This window comes from Argopecten irradians, chromosome 1 (assembly GCF_041381155.1).
Source record: "Argopecten irradians isolate NY chromosome 1, Ai_NY, whole genome shotgun sequence".
Taxonomy (NCBI): domain Eukaryota; kingdom Metazoa; phylum Mollusca; class Bivalvia; order Pectinida; family Pectinidae; genus Argopecten; species Argopecten irradians.
Window position 1 is genome coordinate 49,647,774 of NC_091134.1, and position 19,887 is coordinate 49,667,660.

Consider the following 19,887-nt stretch of genomic DNA (forward strand, 5'->3'; position numbering starts at 1 on the left):
TTGTTTTGTCATATTTTGAGAATACGAATTCTGGGCAAACGTGATTATCATAATGGAGACATCAATGCACTAATAGCAACGACAATAACGTCAACTGTGTATGTTTTTATTTTGCATTATGTGTATGCATATTGAGTCAAATATGCTTATTTTGTGTTAAACCAACGATCGATATACTCACAACCTTATACAAATTAGAGTTTTCTACCAATAAAGTAAATACTACCTAATGTGTAATAGAACGCATGAAAGCATATTGCATTTGTGGTGTGATTGAGTCATACAATATAATTCCTAAAATATACATGTGTTGTTACAGTAGTCTAGTAATTATACTCTAAACCACTTTACTTAAGCCGAGCCGAATTTCTTTAGTTTTTTCTTTGTTTATTGAAAGCTATGTAGTTGTAAGCTTTGAGAAAATCGGATGGTTAACAAGACAACCCGTCTTCGTCAATCGTCGTCTGAATCTTTCAATTTCAATCTGTTAGACATCCTAGTTTAACAGTTCTTTAACAATTGCTAAAGTTGTTTCACACGTTTACGTCTATACATTATTATATAATTCATAGTTTAAAAATAATAATGCGACATACTTTTTTAGTGTTTGAATTTAATCTTAAGACGCACTGAAGAGTTTTCCAAAAGTTCAAAATATTTCATTTGTTTATTACAGTTTATAGGCGCTATCAAGTTTAAGGAATTACTCACCTTTGTTAAACATATTTAATCTACGTAGATTACTATTACTATATCTAGTCTTGATAGAATGAAAATAGTTTATGTAAATGTTTCATAGTTTTTAAACGTAATGCATTCTTTTATAGTCTTTGCTGTGTACAGTATATTTTATTAACTCTTAAAACTTAGCATTAGATGGAATTTAAGATGACTGTTAACTTTAAATCTGACAAAAACAAAACGCTTTTAAAAAGAATATGAATATATTTTTTCTCCACATCTGTGTATACATTTGTAAAAAAAAACAACAGTTGTACAATACATCGATAAACAAATGGAATTCAAATTATATAACATACACTGATTATACAAAATTGTATTGGTAAATTAGAGGGAAATATTCAAGTCGTATGATATAATGACGTTCACAGTAAAATAAAAGATAGATTGAAGTATCATGATCAGATATGATACTATAACTGACGTTGTTTTCTACATCTTGTTATCAGCTGATCATAACACTGATAACCTAGAAACAACGTTCCTGTTAACTCATTTCTGTGCATATAGACGTAAAATGGCACATATAGTGAAAAAAACAAAAGTCCAAGAAGGCATTGATTCAGTTTTCCGTATTATAAAATGGCACTATAAGATCAACAGTCAGATTCGCTAATTTCAAATGATAAATGCATAGAATAATTTTTCATTATTTCATTTTTTTTATATATTTTTTTTATTTTAAAAACTATTTTCATAAACTAATTCTTGCATAACTTCCTCTCACAAATATATACTTGAATATTTTTTTATTTAAATACAATAATTTCTGTTAATTGCAGGCGTATGCACCGATAGCAATGCTTATATTTCGCACCGGTAACTATCTGAACGCTGGACGTGATAAAAAGTGATATAAAAAATATATGATAGACATAGCAGTAAAATTAACAGGACCCCAAAAAATCAAAGGGGAAGGTAAATAACCGCTACTTTGGTTGAGGACTTTTTGACACATTAACCCCATTACTTTTCCCCGTAAATGATTAAAACTAAAATTTTGATGATAGGCCATAAAGCGTGCAAACTGTCATTAAAATCGACAGTGAACAGGCGACCTATGATATCAGACGCTGTATGCAAAATATACTCTGGTAAACATTATTATGCCATATCATTGTGCCGGTATACGGTACAGATTTAAAATACATATTATCAATCCATAATAGACTCATAGTTTAGTGCCGTTATCAACTGGGTGTGATCCATTACCGATTCCTGCCTCAGAATGAAAGGCCTTGTTGTCAAAGTCAAGCTTTGGTTTGTACTTCTGTGATGACCTGCAAAGATAATTACAAACAATACAACTGGTATTCAGATGTTCTTATTTCTAATTTTTCTAGTTGATATTCACTATTAGTACATAACGTGACCTTTTCTCGCGTTTTCATTTGGGCAGCCCCCGGGCACTATTTAGCCATAGTCCCGGGACTGTGGTTTCCCGCGGGACTATTGTTTCCCGCGTTTCCCGCGGGACTATTGTTTCCCGCGGGACTATGGTTTGGTGCGCTTTTTGTTACGAACGTCATATTCACAAAAATGACGTCACTGTCGGTATCTGCGCTGTTCAATGGGCTGTTCAATGGGCTGTTCAATGGCAAACAAACTGTGTGCGGACGACGTTTTGCTACACATAAATTTCACGGTTTGAAAACTTGAATGCTGACTAATTTACAAAAGAACAAATAAGCAAATTGAAGTGAACAGACAAAGAAATATAAAGTGAATATATAAATATAACTACAAATTATTATGCATGCCTCCATATACCTCATATACCTCATGCATACTTATCATATTTTCTATTAATTTAAAAAATAATAATTCGTTTAACATTGAATGGTGTTTGTACACGGCTAGATTCGTCTTACTTCTCTCAACAATCGATATTTAAATCATTTACCAGTGAGTACAACTAAAAATGTAGCCATATTTTCGGAGTCAATTTTCAATATCTTGTTGGTTTTGGATTTGGTGTGCTTATCATTCTGTTTCCTTATTGTACCATTTACCAAGTTGAATTGTTTTATACTTACTCTTTTCTACCAAATCGTCTGCCGTCTTCAAGAGATTCTGGGAGATGTTTGTTGTTAGTTTCTGGTAACCATAGCGACATGATACCGGCAACAACAGATGCAGCACCAAACACGACCAGTGGCACCGCCCGCCCAAAGTTACCCTCGATAACTTTACTCTACAAGCAGATTAAAATAGACTAAATGACACGTAAGGACACCGAAGTATACTCATCAATATCCCCTATTATATTGGTACAAAAGAAAATAAAGCTTTTTGAATGAAAAGGGGCGATGATAACTCTAGTTCAAAATTTCTTTAAAATACTAATCAAAGATTACTAAGCAAATAGTTCTTTTATAAACGGTCACTTACATTCACGTTCTATTGTTGTTTGACAGATAGTAGTGGGTTAAGTTTCTATGTTTGGTTTCTTTGTTCATTATAGTGATATAAAAATGTCACATTTATTATTAAATTTTCTCAACCTAAGGTTTTTTTTCTTGCCTTAACTATCCCACTAGACATTTGCAAGTCTTGTAACATCCATATACCATATTTATTACCAACGACCAAAGGGAAAAATGTTGACATTTGGTTATCATTTGTTAAGTAATGTTCAAACGATTTTTGCTCCATTATAATCTTGTCATTACACTTTCAGTAATGAAAATGTCCTGTGTTGTTATACAAATACTGCAACCTGACACAAAATATATGTTTTATTGCTTATAAATAAAGTGTGATAAAATCCTTAATACATTTGATCATAGATAAACCTATTCGACTCCTATCGGAATGAATACATTCTTACAGATGAAAGAAAATTTGAATAATGCCAATATAAAGACAGTTTAGAATCCAGAAAGGTGCCAGCCAATTGACAACAATTAACTATACCCATTTTGCAGTTGTACGACTTACAAGATCGGCAATGTATGGAGCGATCATCCCTCCTATACGAGCGCAAGAAGAACTGGCGCCCATCCCTGCGTTTCTGACGACGGTCGGGTATAACTCGGCTGACCACACGTAGATGACAGCAAACGCCGCGGCCGCTCCGACCTTTCCTAACATGGCAAGAGTGACTGTGATCGGCTGAAGACCTAGGACGGAAAACATGTTGTCATATAGCATTCATTCCCATAGTAGATACATTTAAAGGTATTGAAACACAGACCTCTGAACTTACTTTTATTTAAGGAAGATGAGGATATATACAATTTATGTTTACTTTCTCGTTATGCCAAAAATATAAACAAGTTTTGAAAAAAATACATAAAACATATCACATATTTTTTTCAGAAAGACAACAACATTGTTAGTGTTTTTTTCTGTTCTTGAAACTCACACTTGTTCTTTTATACAAAAAGTATTGATATCAGTAAGGAATTGATTAAGCGAGAATAATATTTAAGGAATAGATGTTATTTACCTCAACAAAATAAACATATATTCCTTATATTTACAGTTTTTCAAGTAAATGAATATTATTTTTTCCCGCTGCAGTTGCAGATTTTTTTATTAAAATACCCATATTTTATTTTCTCCCGTCATCGTCAACGAATTCGATTCGAACAGCTGATTTGAATCGAGTCATTCATATGTTCCCGCCATAAGTGGGGCCATGACCTCACGTTGCTACGCCATCGACTATTCACGTAACAATAGAATCGTCGCGCGTGTTGTGCTAACATTATACACTGATAATGATAATACTAGAAAGCATGGTTATTGAGTCCATGTCAGTGCAAACTGTAAATATACATGTATAATTAATAAATACAAATCGATAACTAGATAACTAGAAAAAGTCACTTACTTTCGTCTGCGTATATCATTGGGAAGAGCGTTACAATACAAGCAATACCGCCAAGTATCATACAGGCAGCATGGAGAAGCCGTCTGCCTACCCGGTCAAGTAGAACGAGGCACAAGGTATAGGCTGGAAACTCGACGAGGCCAGACAACAGGAAGTTGACATAGAAATCACCTCCGAGATTTCCGGTATTCAGAGAGAGGCCGTAATAAACCATACTGACAACAGCCCTTTAAAGAAATGGTACAATACGTTTTAATTCGTTCACTATCTTTCCAGGAATATGTCATTACTTGGCAAATGTACTTTAGAATCATGACCATATTTTGATTACTTCAACACCATTCACAGTGTAGATAAAATCTAATTAATAGAGATAAAGCTTGACCAGAATGTTTAAACAAAAGACTTCAGTGTAGCAAAGCACATTAAATTAGAGAAATATTTTACCAGTTAAAGAAAATAATGAGAGTCCTAACAAGGAGAACACGTGACGTAAACAGATGCCAGAGACGACCAGTTTCCGGTTCCTCTATGGAGTCTGCTGTCAGGATCTTCTCTGGAATCGTGACCTTGTTGACCTTGGCCGCCTTCTGGATGATCTTGTTGGCCTCATCGATTTTACCCTGACTGATCAACCATCTCGGGGACTCGGGAATAAACCTTCATACATTTTGGAAAATTAATACTGAAATGTTTCTTAATTCGTTTTATTTTTCCAAAAGCAATATTTTCAATGCTTTTATTACTTAAATAACTTCATATACATGTATTGCAGCAATTACAACGTAACTTGTTATTTTTGTTAGAAAGAATTATTTCAATGATGACCATATTGGTGACCAGAGTTAAATAATTCTCACAGCGTAATGGGGCTTTTATCTTATGACGTATGTTTTGTTGGGGAGTTCAACCTACATGATATTGGGACCGATGATCTTACCACCAGTACAGCAGAAAAAGGACGGCAGGCGCCGAACACGTGATTTCTGTGTATTTCCATTCCTTAAAGGCGTATCCCACACCGCCAAGGATGACCAGTCCAACGGCGAAAAAATATTCGATGACTATTCCGGCCCATACACGCTTAGACGGACCAACGAGTTCCATACCTGTTGCATGATATTCAATGGTGAAAGTGCAATGACATTTTTAAAGATACGTATTTAAATATGTAGAAGGTTGTTTAGAATAAATAGGGGGACATTAGCAAAATGCTTGAATCTGGATACATTTTTTTAAAGTTATTTTATTACATGTATTATTGCATTTTACATACCAATAACAAAGGCAGTCATGAACATCCCGGCGCATGCTGTTCCCACGAGGAACCGAAGAATACAAAAGGTGATAAAGTCTGGAGCCCATGCTACACCCAATGTGGACCCAAGTAACAGCAGGAAGGAGAGATACAGAGTCTTCTTCCGTCCAATTCTGTTTGGTTAGACAATAATCATGATATAATATTAACGTCAATAATGATATGCAACTAACACATTCAAAAGTAGTTTTTAATAATAGTATGTGTTATCAATCAAATGATCACTTACAGAAAAATCAAATGTTAACTTCATCTCCTTACTCATACGATTTTTGTTTGATGTTTTTCACATATAGGCCTACAGGACAACTTAATATGAGTTCTTTTTTACATGAGGAAAAAATGTACTTACCATGTGCATAAATATTTCATCGAGCAGAAATAGTATGCGATATGATTTTTGTAAAATACATCGAGCAGAAATAGTATGCGATATGATTTTTGTAAAATACTGGCGATCTTTTATTTTGTTGTCAGTTTACTGTATATTGTTTAGTTCATCAGAGAAGAGTTGTTTCGGGGTCATATTGAGGTCATGTTTTTTTTATACGGACCGGTAAGACTTTGACGTACGGGTCACTATACGGTTGGTATGATATTTAACACTGTAACTGTCAAGACAATTTCATACATCTTGAGTCGGATGAGGACGCGAATCGATTATTCCTTTCTCCTCATTTAAATGACAGTGCTTATCTTTAATTCCATGAATACCAAACGTAGGGTTTCTTTCTGATTAACCAAATATGATAGCGAAAAATAATTCAATGGGGTGTCCAAACCGCATTTAATATGGAAATATACGAATTCAATCGGATTTCGTTTAAGAAAACCTCAGATGGAGAGATAAAAAAGATCTCTTGACATTTACATAACCTGTTTAGGATGCAATGTAAGATATCACAACAAAACTCAATAAACTGAGCAAAACTCCAAATGGCCAAAAATGTAGGCATTTTGAGAAACATTCCATCCATACACTACATTCTGATCTGTGATCTACTTTGTATTTTTGTTGTTTTTATCTCTATCTCATCATCGTTTAATATTCTCAGAACGTAATATATACATCGTTCACTCTTTTTTAATGTACTGATATCATCTGAAGGCAAATATCAGCGACTAGAATACTTAAATATGGAATCAATGAAATCATTAAGCGTTTATGAAATGTCCACGAATTACCATTTTCATTAAAGAGGCACATTGCGAACAGCTCAACGCGAACAGACTGAATGCTTACAACGCGAAAACAAGAGCACGCCAAAATACATGTAAATGATTCAGAGTTTTTACTCTATATCCCGATAGCATACTTGATATGACTTCGAGAAAAGCAAATTCTGCCTTTTTATTACTTAAATGTGTCAAGCTGAATATGAACATGTTTTGGGTTGACTCATTTGTAAACAGTGGTCATTACGATAAGATTAAGTTTATCTAAGATCTGAAAATAATTCATTATGAATAGTAAGTTCTGATAGTATCTACTTCTTATAAGCATAAACAAATAAAACAAATTTAAAACTTAGGATAGGAATTGTAGATAAACTGATGACATGACGTAATAAAGATAAGAAATTGTTGCATTATCAAAAGAAAGTGTTGATCGTATCTTCTTCTAATAAGTATCAAAAACTAAATCTTTAAAACGTTGCCACTTTTAATGAAGAATTACGTAAAACCCTGATGAATTGATGATATTACGTTATGTTTGTGTCTGGTTATAGTAACATCCGGGTACTTACATATCTGATAAAGATCCAAGGCCGATAGCTCCTACCAACACGCCTCCAAAGAAAATCATCTGAGCGTGGGACGTCTTCAACTTGTCTTCACATACAATATCTTGCTAGAAAATAAATAACACATTCCAAACTACTATATTCTTATACTAATTACTCAGGATGGGTATAACCGAAACATTTAAATATTTGATATATTTTCTATTCTTATTTTTCTTCATTTACGTAGCGTGAAAACCTTATTCCGCCAATGTAGTGCTCTATAAGAGAATAACAAAACATCTTATAAACTTATTTCGATCTGATTAAAAGGTTGCAGAACAGTTGTATTTCTTGTTATGTTTACCATTAGTACATCACAAACTGTCATAAAACATGCAATGTGTGAATTTTGATGCTTATATATTACGGTTTAGATCCATAAAAACACCATTATACTACAGACATATTGGTAAATGTCGCATAAAATATCACACTTTTAGAAAGAACCGCCATAGTCAGTGTCATGCTTCACACTTTCTGATAATATCGGTAAACAGAGTTGCATCATGTGACCAACATCATCAATACCAGTATTAGGAAACTCCCGAATCGTATCACGTGACCAACATCGCAATACCCGTGCAAATTGGAATAGTTATTTGGATTCAATTATTTAATAACTTTGCTAATATCAAGTTTTCAAAACTCAGTAAACATGGGAAGTTTAAAACGAAAAGGCAAAGAAAATAATGTAGAACACTTCAAATGTTGTTTTCTTTGACAAAATGAGAAAAAGTCATAGACCATTCAACTTTAATATACATCAGCCATAGAGAATACGTAGTGCATCATGGTCCAGTTGTTCAAATGGTATTTCGGCTAATCACAGTCTAACTTTTATTTTTCAAATTAAAAATAAGATAATTTCTGGTATTCTTAAGAACTTTATTGTTTACTTACTTGCTGATTTTCGTACAAATATAATTACTAATTTTGCAGCGAATGAGAAATGAAATTTTACGAATCAAGTGATTAAGCTAATCATCCTTTGAACAATCACTAAGCTCTAAGGTTAAATCTTCCGGGCATTAACTTAAAGTGGAATAATAGTTTAAAACAAACATAGCATACACATTTTCCCCAAAGAAGATGCGGTGTATAATGGCGAAGACGTTTTATATTTGATTACTGAAAACTTGTAGTTGCAATCTAAATAATGTCGTCGGAAAGTCATTTTTCAAACCATACTGGGACCCAACCAGTAGTCGTGATTATGTGCATATTGTCTGGGGCTTCTGACGTATACTTCATGATGGGTGTTGTTTTGTTTGTGTGGAAATAATGTGTTTAATGAGATTCAAATAATCATTTTTTCCCAAATCACGACTACTGTTCCTTCACGACTTCTGGTAGGGTCCCAGTGGGGAAATAGAGAAATGGTAAGTAATTTTGTTGATCAAATGAATTGTGTCCATTATCAATAAAATTCAAAACAACATTGGCTAAAAACGTTATATATACTTCGTATGGAACTTTCACCCGGATAAGATGTCCAAAAAATTCATACATGGTCGAAACAGTTAACATTGTCAGATAAACAATTGTTGAATTTAGTGTTTAATTGATCGTATTTTATAAAAGGTGTAAAAGGGAAAGTCCTTATGTATATATTGCTTTGAATAATTTACGCATATATAAGACTTTGTAAGTATTTCTAAGTTTATCTCTAATCTAATCATTATTTGATAGTGATCACGGTACATGTATATAATACAAATCAATTGTAATAGCTATTTTCGGACTTACATACAATCTCTACCGGATCAAGTCAGTTCTAAGGACATAAAGGACACCCAGAATTAGAAAAGTATACATATCTAGCAGACAATAACAACTAATCTTACACATCCATAGCTATTTCATTTCAAACGCTGAAGTAACAGACACTATTCTTGAATATACATGTGAAGTTTACTTCAGAACCTACCTCAGACACAAAGGTGTTGATGAAAATACTCTGGTCGTACACCCATTTCGAGCAAGCCTTGAGGTGGGTCGAGTTATCATCACCATCCAAAGTTCGATCATATAGCTCACATTTGGCGTAATCCAGGGTTTCGTCCTTCGACGGCGGAATGAGACGATTGATCAAGGCCCTGTGAAAAGGACTTTGGATCGCGAACGTGTCGTTAGCGTATCCTGGTATAGCACATCTGGAAAGATAAATATTTTCATTAAAAAAAGAGAAAACGGAAGCTGAAGAAATTGTATTTTTCAGTACAAGTTTCAAATTTTCAAAGATGTGTTACTTTAAATATTTTTGGTGAAATATGAAACCCGTAAAACATTTTTTACACGTCATTGTAAACAGTTATTGCGCTTAACTACCAATGAAATTAAAACCAATACTTAAATCAGAATTGGTTGTTATTATATTACTTATTTTCACAAAATAATCGTACAGAAATATAACATTCGTTGAAAAGATCAAGTAATATTGTGTTTTCTACCTATATGATGTTTTCTTGCTTAAGAAATAGAATCAATCAATTTGAAATGGAAATCCGGTTTGATAAGCCAAGAGACCCAAAATCAACATATTCTCGTAGTGTTTCAATAAAAAAATATAAATACATCAGTGAGGAAAACAAATAAGGCATTCACGAGAAGTTCATTCTTTATTTCAGGGATAATTTTGATCTATCTTAATAAAAATATAAAGAATATCTGTACCCATGTTCAATTAAGAAAGAAGGTTTATTTTTTTACACAGAATATACATGAACCATTATCAGACACGGTATTTCGCTTATGAATAAACCATAATATGTGGGGTTTACTTTTCCAGATAGATCAAGGTAATACATATTCAATGTAAACTTTATCCACTTTATATGCATTTTTCCGCCTTTTATGTTTACTCGAGGACTTGACAAACATTTCAACTTAAAATATGTTTACCTTAGTGTTGGTGATCTCTGTTTATGAATATATTAGATGGTCTCTCTCACGACATCTACGGATGTTTGATCAAGATGTATCTTAACTTTGTACGGTAACATTAATGCATGCTTGTTACATTGGGTGATACACGGTCTCTCAAACATCATATCAATTGCATAATTGACACATATTTTTTATATCATTCTTTTTATATACGTTACTTCCGTTTGCATTCGTGAGTGAAACTTACAAAATTAAGTCAGTCATGGAAATTGAATCACAACTTCATGTTTCAGAACAATTGCAATCACAATTTATGTTAGGTTTAAAAGGTAGTGAGGAGCTGAAGTAAACGCGAAAAACAACCGACTTTCGACCAATACCTAGCAACTGCAATACCTATTACTCAAACTCTTACACTAAATGGAATGGCTGTATATCACATCACCTATTCTGTTCGACATGCAGCCGCACTTATCTAAAATAATTTTTAAAAGGAGGTAATCCATTTGATAAAAGTCTTATGATGGCTTTCATTATCATTTCGATAATTGTGACAAAGAAAAGGAGTAAAAAAGAAACAGGACAGTGAAGTATTTAGCGTTCCTGGTGCATTTGTGCGTTTTAAATAATATTTTACGTTCTGACAGTATATATTGTGGCCTGAAGTCAAATAGTATCGATAATACTGAAAGATCGGTTAAGGCAATGTGGACGATATCACTATTAAGTAAGTTACTGTCGGATTGACTCTATTCCCCTTTAGTGAAGGTGAGCTGACTTTATTCCCCTTTAGTGAAGGTGAGCTGACTTTATTCCCCTTTAGTGAAGGTGAGCTGTCTCAGTGATTACCACAGACAAACATTAGTTTTGTTTTTGTGCGTATTATTACAAGAATATTGCCTATCGGTATTTTTTTCTGATATTTGTGGTTACCATTTCTCTAAACATATTTATTTTGGCGTAATCAAATTTTAGCCTTTAATTAGTGAATTTTTAAATTCATTTACACATTCATAACTATCATATGCATTCTATCAAAGACAAACAGAAACTGCAATATGCACATTCATATTACAACGCAAGAAATGATGTATCTTACAGCTAAGATATGTATATTTACAGTATCATGTCGCTGTATAGTTTCTGTATAGCGCGTTAAATTCGGGGGTCCATATTTCGTGTACTAAAAGAAACCAATTTGAAGTGTTTAATTATGCGGTATGCATTTTTTATAATCCAATACATATGAAGCAATTGTAGACGGCACTGTAAAATAATGCTTGTATAGCCAATTAAATACAAAATTTAAAAAAAAATCGGTATGAGAGACCTTCTGTTCATAGTAACCGAAGCCCATGAGATGCTGCGTTAATATAACAAATTATTACGCTGGTATTTTGAATATTGCAAAAACAAACGACCTGCGAAATTTACCCTCTATACAATGTCCGTTAAATAAGCAAGTGAGTGTTTTGATCTTTGATATCAATAGTCGATAAAGTTTAAATTTAGTGTTACAAGGATCCAACATAACTTTTAAAACTATTTGTTTCACTGAAATACCAGAGCGTGTATAAAGCATGGTCTTTTTGATTAATTATATCACATTAACCTACACCTGTAGTATGATGTATGTAGCGCTAACTTATACGGATTATATGTACTCTGGCAAGGTTTACTTTGATATGTATAAAGAGAGACAGAGAGAAAATTTATAAAGACACTGTGGATTTCAATCAAATTCTATGCATCTTAAAGCGGAGGAAACATTAAATGCTGTTTTGATTGCAAAAAACACTCAAGACTGATGCATGCTTGCACCAGGTACAGGCCGTAACATCGGGGGTTTTTTCCCCCGGAAACCCCTCAACTGTTGACACCTGTGAAGTTATCCATTGTGAAAAGTATGTAATGGAATTCTAATAAAAACAGCATAAATTGAAATAAAATCAAGCTTTCGTTTCTGATGAAATGCATCAATGTCTGATAAAGTACTTGGAAGTAGGTGACTAGTGCAGTCAGTATAAAAGAATGTCTATCGTTTGTGACTTTCGTGCATTTTTGATTTAGCAAGTTTGTTTTCTTAAGATTTCGATGTAAGAAATCCTATTTCATTCTTAGGTTAATGAAATGTGTATTGTATTTATTATGCATGAACATGCATTCATTCCTTTCAAACGATTTGTCAACATAGATGGGATATTGCTTACCTGAACAGTCATTATATTTGAATATAAATGAGACTGGAATCAAAGGTAGATCTTATACATATTATCAGCTCTCGTTCTACACTCACATGGCTGTACATTGATACATCTGAAGACATCTTTACATTTGTCAAGTGTGGCATGATACAAAGGTCAAGCACCATTCACAAAGATGTCAATGTAACTGCATATTGATACTTGTATCTAAACGGGACATAAACTTTGGTGGCAGCTGAATATTAATGGTTGAGATTATGACACCTCCAAACGGACTCGGGGTTTTGGGTAGATCAAGGGTATATAGACGTGTACAACATGAAGTTATCTTGCTGTTTTTGCATATCCTTTACGAAGTAACAGCTACAGGCACATGTAGTCATAGTTTTGACGTGATACTCCGCCAAGTTAATTTCTGACATATGTCGAGGGTAAATGAGAAAAAGAAAATATATGTGAGATTTTTTTTACATATATTTAAAATGTTTCAATGTTAATACATTTGATATGATTGCGGCAAAAACTGAGTATTTGTCTTTTTATATATCTATGTTTTTTCTTCTATATTTTGTATGATTAGAATTATAATTTGAAAATCAAAAATTAAAATGTTATATACAGTATAATGTTAAAATGTAATTAATATTATAATTCTCATTTTCGACTGTGACTTGTCTCATGTTTGTTTGATACAATGTAGGTAAAATTATAAAGCAAACACTTCCTCCTCTGAGACACCTGATCCTTGTTATTTTTGTTTGTGAGTCGCCAGACAAATGAATATTTTACCCTTTTGTTTTTCAATTATGTTTGGTTCTTGTTATTTTTGCCATTTCCAGCTCTTTACACATATAATATGAAAGCCTAAAACCCTGATATCGTCTGATTTGTGATGCATCTTACTTATAGATATATTTCAAAAGTGATACATCTATACTGATATAATAACTACTGTCAAGGAATAATCATGCAAGTATTTTTTTTTTTTAGATTTTTAGATTTTAGCAAGATTTTATTTGTTTCTGATATTTAACTTTACGTTGAACAATATATTTATTTAAGTGGGTTTTACGTCGGTTTTTCAAACTTTATATTTAGCATTTAAAAACCTAATCATATAAGTAATAAATATTATACCAATATCTGAACATAAAGATTTCTTTATTTAAAAAAAAAAATACTGTAAATACTATGTTATGTCAGAGGCACGCTTCTTTAGAGTAGCTTGTCATGAAATGCATTAATATTGTGACTTGAAAACAAATACATTGGGGGTTTATTACATTGCTAGGGTATACGTCGAGACAACAAATAATTGCGTAATGATGCCGTATCAAGTGTGTGAAAAATGATATGACATCGCTGATTTAGGTTTGTGTGTCAGACACCTTTTGTATTTTATTGAAGATGGATGTTTTACATTTTTTTATCCGTACTAACCGTCCTGGTATCATCAGTGCAATTATGTGAAATGTTAAACCAAAGAGATGACAGTTTACATAATGTGTTTTAGTCCTTTAGTGACTGAAATTGACATATAGTTATCACTATTAGCGACATCCCGGTCACATTTTTTTTTCTTTAAAGTAAAAAAAAGTTGTAAAAGAGAGTGGTTAATTAAGCCTGTGATGTAAGTTGTAGGCATATGCCGCGATCGTCACGAATCTGTTATATTACCATTTCTACTGTTGACATAATTAACAAATATTTAACAAATATAAATACAATGATACAATTTTTACAGTTTAATATCGACATCATCTCAACTTTAATCAAACCATAAACATAATCTCGTTTTATGCAAACGAAAACATGATTAATTGATAATCTGCATGTTTTAGTTTAGCTGACTCATATAGCGAACAAATAACTGAGAATGCGTAAGCATTGTTTCTACAAACTAACTGCCATAAACATAAACAATGTGACATTTATGGTAGTAATTATTGTTGGCTTTGCCACCCTACTGACATTAATGTATGGACAGAAGCAAATGGTCATGTCATCGTCATAAATTAAATACATCACCACTTTAACACTGGGCGGTAGGTTTAGATTCCCTAGGACATCTTCGTTCGTCACATATTAATATACAGAACAACTACCCGATTATGTGTATAGTTGTAAATGACACCTATATTACTTTAAGGTAAATAAAGATTTTGTGACCTCTTATTAAAATTAAAAAAAAAAATGTCGTCTACTAAATTATCATTTAAGATAATATAAAGGTAGATTTGGTAAGTCAGATTTCTCAGTTTGTTTAAAATAGTCTTTGAATGAAATAGCAGGTTTTAAAAAAAATCTTGAACGTTGTACTTTTTTACAGCAAAATGCATATCGAATTAGAATTAATTGACAAATGTTTATCATTGTTTTCGTTTCAAATAAAAGTGCATGTGACAATAGACTCAATTTTATAAATAATTACTATAAGGTATTGATAGCATGTTTTAATGACGATCTGCTGCAAAATATTCATCCAGTAATGCTTATGACAGTCTTAGTAGTCCCTATAAGTTTTCACTGCATAGCCTTAGTCGACTTAGTAATTAATAATAATTGCATTTTTTCAATATTTCCATCTTTCCATATAATGGATGCAACGAATAGCATATATCCATATCGTTTAATCATGTACTTATATATTAACCTAGATCTAAACTAACATTCTACGATTTCTCTTCAATATCCGACGGAAAAAGATATTGGTATCAGGAAGTTTTAGATATTCGTTATCAAATCAAGCGGATTTCTATTGCATCTATTACTTGATTGATAGAAGAAATTAAATAATAAATTCCAATGCAATCAAAAATGAAATAGATTTTTTCTTTAACCCGCTGCTATTTATGTTAATTAAGAAACGTATAAATTGAAATGCAACACCACAGACTAAAAAGAAAAAAGAAAAAAAAAGGGAAAAAATGTCCTATGTGATATCATTCCTACGAAAAGCTGGTAGTTGTTACGAAATGTGAAACTTAGAATTTGTAATACCTAGGAAAATAAATGGAGCAGACAAGGTCGCCCGGGTAAATCAGAAGCTAGAACAATTAAGTAGGTCAAGGTCTTCCATTGTCCAAATTTTGACTGAACTTGTCAAGTACACGTTTCTTTTATCTTTATGAAATGTTGTTGTTACACAAGTCTAAATATACACAGAACCTGTTTTTCAATGATATACAAATAAGAGGGGGAACTCTTTAAAACCCATATTCACATGTTGATATTTGCAGTCAGTCATTGGTAGTTTCACTCTCATTGTCAAAAGCACTGGATGAATAAAGCGTTCGATGTTTATCCAGGTCACATGCATTCAATTTCTGCACGAGATCAAAATGTCAATGCATTCTTCCAATAATAAGTTTACACAGTACCGTTAAAGTATATATCTTGTGCTAAAACATATTTGTAAAGCTTAAATATTCAAATCAGTTCCGATTTCTACGTTATCAAAATTTGTGAACATAAAATTCCACACCTGTAGATATTTGCTCTCTATTCAGATTGACCCTGAGAGGTACAACGTGTGTGACATTATATAGATGGTTGAAGCGAGTTCAACACCTGGTTTTTTCTGTACATTGTCAATGTTTTTCGGATGAATTGAAATAATGTGCCCCTAGAACAGCATACAAAATTTATTTTTGAGTCATTAAAAGTGTTATTTGATATATCTTAGAAAGTATAAAATTTGCATCAATTTACATGTAAATATTGTATCCGCAAGGCCTCCAATGTATAGTTAAAATGTCTTTTTTTTGTGTCGTGGCTTACTTATACATGGCAAAGCCACGTTTTCACGACTTAAGTCTTCAAAGTTACTAATTAGTAACGGCTGATATAACATAAAATGTTATTATTGATGCTGTTATTTATATTGTTTAGCGTTGTTCCGTCAATAACGTTCTGCTGGCGGCTCGAAGCAGATTTAATCGTGTTATCAAAATTTTCAAAAATGCGCTAATTAGTAATCCTAATAATGCGTTATATCCTGAGTATTTCCTGAATTAGAAATATTTGGGCTCTTCTTTGCAGCTGTATGTAACTTTATCATATCCAAAGATTTCCGTAACGCTTTGTCAAGTTTGACAAAGATGCTTAACTTTCATAATCCCTACACTGATTATTATATCCTGACGTCATTTTGCACTCTTGTCTAGGCTTAACGTGGTGAAATCCCTCGCATTCTCCGTCAATATATGGTCATGTAACGGTTATTGAACTTAAAGTGCTAATTAAGAGGAGTCAGAGTGAAGGGAACGTAAAGGACTAAATGTGTAATTTGATATGTTAGGGGTGCTGACGATGTTTACATTTCTAGACCTCAAATAGTAAGAGTGTTATGTTAACATATTGTCCCAAATCGACCGACACGTTTCCAGACTGATAATTACACTGTAGGCATAACCAAGTGATGTATAAAACTAGTACCTTAGTGCTGATATAACTTCATTTCGTGAAAGAAATTAGTAAAAAAAACGATATTTTTGCTACATAACTATAATACCGAATGGGCAATACAGACAAACAGAAAATCGAACAGCAAAACATGTTCGAAGTAATCGTTTAAAAGTAAAATATTTTTATAATTCAAATGGTTTTCCTCATTCATTTCTTATGATATTTCATTGAGCCATTGTTAGGAAAGACAAGTCATGTTAAAATAATGTACAATTATAATCGACTCATATGAAACTGGTACATAAAAAACGAAACGCCCTATGAGCACATAATGATTTATAGTGTTTTGTGAGAAATAAAAAGGAAACCAGAAATAATAAAAAAAGTAATAAAAGAGTACATAAAAAGGTATTAAACAGTTGATGACTTACCTGTGAGTCGGTGTACCCATCAGAAACACAGAGATCACCATATGCAGCGCCGCACTGATTGAACACATACATAGTAAAAAGTACAGTATTTTCTGATACTTTCCAAACTCTCCAATAGTCTTTAGAATATCATCAAACTTCATTTTGTTTAATCTCCTATGTTCTTTCCAGCTAAAGGTGAAACGATAACCAAAACTTGTTCAATAAATTCAAATGATATACATTTAAACATGGACCACGAGAAGAACGTCTCTACGTGTTGAACTCGTGTTTGAAACTGATAACATTTAAATGAATTTGTTCGCGTAAATGAGCAAAGGTGAATCAGTGTGGTTCAAGCATCATGACGCGCCCCCTAACAATAAACACTGGATTGCTGTCTTCAGAGGTGATCAGTGTCCTTTTGTACACATACACAGGTAAATAATATAACCTCTTGGTAAACTCCGTTGGCTGAGTCAAACATTTTTACTAGTACAGACAGGACTGCTCCCGATACTTCATAATGTATTTGGCTTTGGCTGAACTTTGCATCAAAAGGACGCCTGTATTGGCTTGTATAGATGTCTCTTGATTGGCATGGCTCGTTGTAGATACACACAATTATCTTTCATGATATTTTTATTTGCATGCATTATACAAAGATGCCATGTATTAGATATAATGTATGAAATATAGCATATACAGTATGTTTTAAAATTGCATACGATAAATACATTCATGTTCATATGAAAGGTTGTTATGATAAATTGTTGCATTAATTCAGTGTGTTTTTTGGGTATTGTGACATATAAATGCAGTGGGTTTTTTTATGTTAATACAGATTCATGTGTTGTTTTTATTATTACAAAACTAGTCTGTTATAGTTCTCAGTTTGTTACCGTTATTCCGTCTTTGCATGTGACAGAGTTATCTACCTTACTTGTAAGTATCGACTGTGACGTCATTACTTTGTGGGCAAGGATATTCTCTGAAAAATATGACGTTGCACTCATAAAAACATGACGTCAGAATCACTAACTACTCGCAAGGCAGATTAATTATGTAATATGCAAACACAGAATACAAATTCAAGATACGGAAGATAAAAAGATTTCATGAGTTCTGAATTACTTTATGGCTTTGCTGTTTTGTGTGAGGTAAAGAGTTGTAAAAATTAGTTTGTTATATCTATCAAAACAGACCGTTGCTATTTGATTTTTTACGATAAAATAATGAAAATATGAGGAAATGGTTACTCTATAATATGACCTTTCATGTAATGCTTTGTGTCCTGACGAAAAATTCAAAAATGACAAATTCAACATTTTCTTATTACAGAGGAATCATCATATGAAGTACTGTAAGTATATCAGGTACATATGAAGAATTTCTCATAGACGATGTAACTAAATAGCAGGCAACATAAACTTTATTCTTACATCGTTTGAACTTATGTGTTCCGATAGAATACTTATTATGCATGTTGTAGGATTACATTTTTTATCCAAAGCACGTTTAGCTTTTATGTTTAAATAATTTAACGATAATCTTTAAAATCAATTTAACGCGATTTTATACTTTACAGAGTGGTCTCGTAACGGAAAGCTAGTGTATAAAATTTTACTTTGAAATATGTCAACATTATCATGAAGGCATAACCTATAACGAAAAGGTTGATAAGGGTTTTTTATGTCTCACTTAAAATTATGCGTCGCATTTAACCACCATTATGTTGCTGATATGTTTGACGAAAAAGCATGATGACTGTTGACTACGAGTCAACGTACGCTGACCATTTCATAGTACATGTGTATCGTTTCTCTTTGTACTATTTCGTCTTTGCACATCAAATAGCTTGATCCCTTACCGGTAAGTATCCATTGAGGCGTCATTAGTGTGTGAGCTTCGTTTTCTTAGAAAATTATGGCGTTACGCTCGCAACCAAAATACGTCACTAGCAATACTTGTCTTCACGGACAGCTAAATTTGTAATATGCAAATACAAATTCTTAGCAAGTCTATCTTCTGTTTAATTTTCACATGCTTAATCGTGATCAAGTGCGGTCTTTGTCGTTATGTAGGCATTGTATTAATGCATACAGTGATTTATCGATATAATTTCTCCGTGTTCTATGAACCATATCCAGTTGTAACAATAGGTAATTAAAATGCACCTAAATTAAATGAAATCGAAATGCGTAAAATTAGCATAATTATTTTGGATTTGAGTCTACGCCAAATCGTATAAAATACGTTTCAATTAAAAAAAAAAAAGTAAACACAGTAAATTTGT

The 19,887-nt window shown here is 32.7% G+C and overlaps 1 protein-coding gene across 1 annotated transcript; it reads right to left on the reverse strand.

Annotated features, from left to right (window-relative positions):
- Nucleotides 1-90: 90 nt before the first annotated feature.
- Nucleotides 91-17,900, reverse strand: LOC138331301 (organic cation transporter protein-like). Its single transcript, XM_069278827.1, has 10 exons — nt 17,613-17,900; nt 9,612-9,837; nt 7,646-7,749; nt 5,856-6,010; nt 5,520-5,688; nt 5,027-5,239; nt 4,580-4,806; nt 3,682-3,863; nt 2,778-2,935; nt 91-2,021 (listed from the first exon to the last, which is right to left on the reverse strand). The coding sequence occupies exons 1-10, from the start codon at nt 17,753-17,755 to the stop codon at nt 1,913-1,915; spliced, it is 1,686 nt and encodes a 561-aa protein (XP_069134928.1). The 5' UTR covers nt 17,756-17,900; the 3' UTR covers nt 91-1,912.
- Nucleotides 17,901-19,887: the final 1,987 nt, after the last annotated feature.